The 5549-nt window shown below is 36.9% G+C and overlaps 1 protein-coding gene across 1 annotated transcript in view; it reads left to right on the top strand.

Annotated features, from left to right (window-relative positions):
* Positions 1 to 217: 217 nt before the first annotated feature.
* The window catches only part of LOC139131039 (uncharacterized), a 39163-nt gene continuing 33831 nt past the window's right edge, over positions 218 to 5549 (top strand). Inside the window, exons 1-2 of the mRNA XM_070696964.1 lie at positions 218 to 508; positions 3502 to 3551. Of these exons, the coding sequence (XP_070553065.1) occupies positions 404 to 508; positions 3502 to 3551 (155 nt within the window). The 5' untranslated portion in view covers positions 218 to 403. The remainder of the gene's footprint in view (positions 509 to 3501; positions 3552 to 5549) is intronic.

Genomic DNA, 5549 nt, shown 5'->3' with positions numbered 1-5549 from the left:
AGTACGTGTACTATAAAATTGGTGTTCGATTTTAAATGCACTCGATGGCAATTCACGGTTATTAAAGCCAGGTCTGCTTATATTTAAACGATTCTCTTGCAAAATTGAATTTTTTTCAGTACCAAGTCTTTAATTAGAGGACAGAAGTATTGGCTATGTATTTATAGTTTGTGGTACTAATACGCATGTGTAAATCCCTTTCCTTTCCTTAGAGATCACTTCCGGTTCGTGATGAGAGCACCGCAACATGACAAGTAAATAACTTTAAAACAGCTGATATCGGCCACGTTGCAGGTTTCTTCGGTAGCCGCCAGATCCACATTTCTGTCACAAACCAGATAACCATTTACTTAGTTCCAAGAGCAATTATCTTCCAGCTAGCATATTTTAAAACCGTTTTGAAATGCATGACGGCGGAGGGGCGAAAAGCCCGGTGAAGATTTTCGCCAACATTTTCATATCTTTCATTGGTGCTGGCGTATTAGGACTTCCGTATGCGTTTAGAGAGGTAAGCAGGATATGTTTTCTCTTTTTGACTGTACTGTAATTAGACAATGACATCAGACCATTTAGCGAAGAACGGCAACTCTCTTTGCCCCAAACGGCGTTCGCGAACCCTTTATGAATAAAAAAAGCCGATGCGAGTCGCTCAACAACTGGCACAATAACCACTCCAGTGACAGTGTGATCGCCATTGAAATTGACCAAGCCTCCAAGATGGAAGTGAAGCGGTCAAAATCGCGGCGAAGGCAAAATAAGTGCGTTCTAGGAAAAGAAAAAGAGTTGATCTTTCTATGTCCACCACCACAGTAGTACGTAGAGAAGCAGTACGCTGCGCTGCCCAAATTGTAAAACAAACACATAGTTTGTTTTGCTGATTGTGTATGTAATCGTTATTACCCATGGGCGTAGTTTACGATACTGATAGAGAGAGCGATATCATTCGTCTCATCATACACAGACAAATATTTGGTCCGCAAGCTATTAATTTCGCATTTTGTGTCCTCTCATATTTCCGTATCGAAATAATTTACTGAAACATATCAAGTATTGAATTCCCTCACAGTTCTAGCCCCGCAAAAGTCCTTTACACCGCACCGGACTACCATCGATATCAAGCATTACCTGATTGCCGGTACACATTTTAAAATGTGTCGAATTCCCCATTCTTTCGGGCCATATGCCGGGGGAAGTCATTTATCTAAAAATAAAGATGTAGGCTGACAACTATTATTATGGGGAAAACTTCACTGCTTTAATTTCATGTTGTACAGTGTATTCATACTTGAATAATATGTTTGATCTGGGCAGTGGACTTTCCCAAAGTGGGCGATATGTAGGAAGTTGGCTTATACTCTAAATCCTCTATACCTCTACATTGGTTGGTACATGTTTCTTTAACATCCTCACGTGATAACATCATGAAAATAAGTATATTTTATCCTAGAGGTACCATTCCACTCACAAAACCAGAAATTAAATACCAACGCAAAGAAATAAGTAAGGAATGAATAAACTGTTTCTACCTTTTACAAAGCAATAGAGAAAATCACACTACCAGTCCTGGGGCTCTGTTTATGTGTACAATTGTATGTTACAATATAGGAAGCTATGTGCAACCATGGATGCTGTTACAAAAGTTGGAAAGTCTTCTCCTACTGCTTTTCTGTTGAGTTAGAATGTCAGAATCTCAAACCTTTACCATACTTTTAGTCTACTGCTTGAGGGGCCTCGTTTTGAAGCTTATGGAGTAAATGAACGTTTTAACTATCTTTTTTTGTGGGTGTGAAAATTGAAGTTTTACTTTTCTCCCATAGATTGAGTTAACATAGTGGTAGCAGCAACTTTGAATTTCAATACAGCGTCTCGGAAGCTGTTTGCTGAATCTTACTGTTATAATTGAATAATACAAATACACTCACTAAGTTGCTGTGAATAGTGACAATCGCCCAATCAGATATAACCTGGTGAGCAGGCTGCACATCAGCCGTACATTTCAGCTAATTTGCTTCTCTGGGACCAAAATTTGCATGGTGACCACTGATTTGTTTCTTGACTATGAAAGACGATGGTTCATAGTTTCCGTGTGAAAAATTTGAGAAAAAGTCTAAATCTTTCAGTTTCAAGGTGCATACTGCCATAGGAAATTAGCCATAATGATCATTCCTTGACACATTTTAATACTGTTATGGATTTCATCAAAACAACTGGTCAAGAAAAGTCCTCATCTACCGGTACATCTTGTTCTTCGTACCTATTTATTCTGAAAGTCTTATCTGAAATGAGTGAAACTTTGTATTTGCACGTGAATTATAGAACTGTGTGGTTGTTTGAAATCCACCCTGACCAATGTTTTACTAAGTTATAAGTTCAGCTTTGGCATGAAAAAGGTGAAATATGAAATCAGCCTACTTGTAGCCTTTAATTGTAATGGTTGTAATTTGAACCACAGTTGAAAGTGAATGAAATAGCATTAAATTACTTGAGAAGAAATGCAATATCTTGGTTCAACTCTCTTTCTGTTAATGACATGAAAAAGTAATTCACTCTTAATTTCATTGTCAAACCCTTCTCAAGAAAAATATTTTCCTTTTCCCAAATGGGCAATCAAACATGTTTGACGTTATTAAAACTCTGTTGTGCTCATAATAGAGATGAAAAATTTCTGTCATACACTAAGGTTTTCTGTTACATAACTATGTTTTTAATCCATTATTAATAGAAAACACTGTGTGAAATATCAAGTTCAGTGAAATTTATGTAGTGCAATCTGCAATGTCATTAAAATTTGATATCCCAGAAATGTTGTACCTGTGTCAAAGCCATTCTGTGAACCTTATCATTCCATTACTTTGTAATCTTTACATGAATGACAATATTGCCTATTGGAAGATGTACAAGAATATTTATTATACCCTTATTATGATACCAGGACATGGTATTGTATTCTAAGCTAGGTCAACGTCTGTTAAATTGAATGCTGATATGTTATAATGGGGCAAGTGTTCAGGAAAGAAGCATAGAAATCCCATTCAGACATAAAGGGTAATGGGATATAATTATCGGCAATGTTCAACATTTGTGAGACATAAGACAGAAATCATGACATACAGTATACATGTACAATCTAAGAGTGTGGACAATCTGGGATAGGAAACATTATTCCATCATTTTCAGAGCTGAAACTCCTACACATGTACGTCAGTGGTATCTCACTACCAGCAGCCATTTTAACTTTATTTTAATTGTATGTAAAACATGCTGGTCCCATAAATCATCTGAAACATTTTGTTACAGTGTTGCAACCTTTCATTATAAAAACATGATTTTGGAGTGTAAAAATTGGAGAGTCCCAGGTAATGATGGTAGGGAAATCAAAGAAAGTACAAATTTATTCTTGGAAATGTCTCCATAAAAGAACCCACAAATTTCCTGTTAAAACTTACTGTACCTTTGATGAACTTACCAAAATTATTTATATTATGTATTTGTCTTTTGCAGGCTGGCGTGATAGAGGGAGTGTTTATAATGACAGTTGTTGGAGCTCTGAGGTCAGTGACATGCTCGTTACATGTTGTATCAAAAGGATGGGCTTTTGAACATTTTCAAGTACAATCATGCAGATACATGTATCTTGTATTTTCATCAACTGACAGTATTGATAAACTCAAAGTGACAGTCTTTCAGAATTGTACATGTTAACCCTTTGAGTGCCAAAGTCAATTTTTGTTGCCCCTGTAAAATATAACGCCAACAACTTTTCAAAGATCACGACAATTTTTATTCAATTTTTCTCGAAATTTTGTTAAAAAATTGTAGCTGTGCCCATTTGATCCAAAACTATACAAAAAAATGCAGAAAAATTCATAAAAATTGGTAAAATGTTTCAGCGAAATTTAGGAGGGAAAAACATTATGGCACTCAAAGGGTTAAGTGAAAGTGTACTTCCAGTCACACTTGCCTTAGTCATAACCCTGACTTTGAGCTAGGGCACCTCTTCACAGCGGTCACTTTTGAAAGTCCCATTAGATTTTACATGTTAAACTCACAGACCACCCCTCTTATATGGTCAGTGGCCACCTATAAATGCTCTAATGTCTTAGCAGTACCTGTGTGTAGCGGTTGATTGAATGATATGGTAGATTCAGTTTTTTTTAATTTGACTGGTTTGCTCATTTTGGTATAAATGTATAGTGGTCAGAACCTGGCAATATTGATGATGAATATTGACAAAACGTGTAATTGACACAACACATGTTGTCGACTGTACAGACAGAGGTGACAGATAAGGTAACCTCAACATCTGATACAACGTTTGGTAGCTACCATAAATATAGCAGCCAGCTGCTGTAACAAAGGGAAACCTGCAAACCTCATTGTTACAGGGTGGTTGAGTTGGCGTACATATCATGAGCACTCAATATTATTTTATGGTGTTTTGAATTTGTGGTTGATTTTGAGAAGAGGGTTATTTATAATAATTGAGATACAAAAATGTCAATACACAGCATTTTTGTTCATTTACAAAGGGAGAAAGTCTCCATTTTTCAGCATTTTGTAGGTTTTGTTTCAGTGGTACATGTGAGATATTGATCAGTATCTTGAAACATGCAATGAAATAATTTCCTTGACTGTCAAATGCACATGCACCAGCTATCAGATATAGACTTGTCAGCCAAAATGCCATTCTGGCTAAAATATGATTGAGAGACAGTGACGGCCATCTTGCTAAGTATGTGTAGCTGGTATTGCCTCTCGAGATGAGACCATTGGTGGGAACAGCTCAGAACAACCAGAGGTCAAAATGTTGTCATCTGTACATCTAATTTGGTCAGGCATGTAGATGTCCATACAGCAGAGTATTGACATGATGATGTGCCTTTCTCTTGGGGGTAGAGACACTGTCAAGCAGATTGATTGTTAAAGTTTACTTCACAATGGACATGTCCATGCATGTGGACATAATGTCTGGTTTTTGGCTGGCTCAGATCATAGGCGAGATACATTCCAAATATACAATATTAGAGACATGTCTATCAAAGCTGGTGCTATTTTGTTTTGGCATTTAAGCTTTGTAAGCACCTGGCACCAAAGGTGATGCTAATGTAATACAATACATCTATGTACCTACATACATGTATTTGTTTATCAAGGACATGATAATTTCTTTTTGCTAATTTTAGTCACGGTCCCTCCCTTTTGTGGAGGAACCTTGTTTTAGTTCATGAAAAAGGCCACACTCAAAATGATGTTTTCCCTTCAACAATGCAAACACAAAATTATTGTAGTTGTATTTGCTGATTGGCTACATGTTCATACGCATTTATTGCAGTATAACATTGTACTACCTGGTCCCCATAGGAAACAATACGGTATTCATAGTTACGTAATGTAGCACAGCAGTCTGTGACATCTGTTATGTTATGACTCCTCGACACAATAGAAAGTGGTTGTCAGGCTACTTTGCCTGAAGTGCAAGCAAAACGTGGTCTCTCGGTTTTCAGTCCACACTATCAAGTATAAATTTTACAGGGGTGATAAAGGTTGAA

The sequence above is a fragment of the Ptychodera flava genome, chromosome 4 (genome assembly GCF_041260155.1).
Source record: "Ptychodera flava strain L36383 chromosome 4, AS_Pfla_20210202, whole genome shotgun sequence".
NCBI classification, from domain to species: domain Eukaryota; kingdom Metazoa; phylum Hemichordata; class Enteropneusta; family Ptychoderidae; genus Ptychodera; species Ptychodera flava.
The sequence above is the reverse complement of the archived record's forward strand: the minus strand, read 5'-3'. Positions and strand labels throughout refer to the sequence as shown.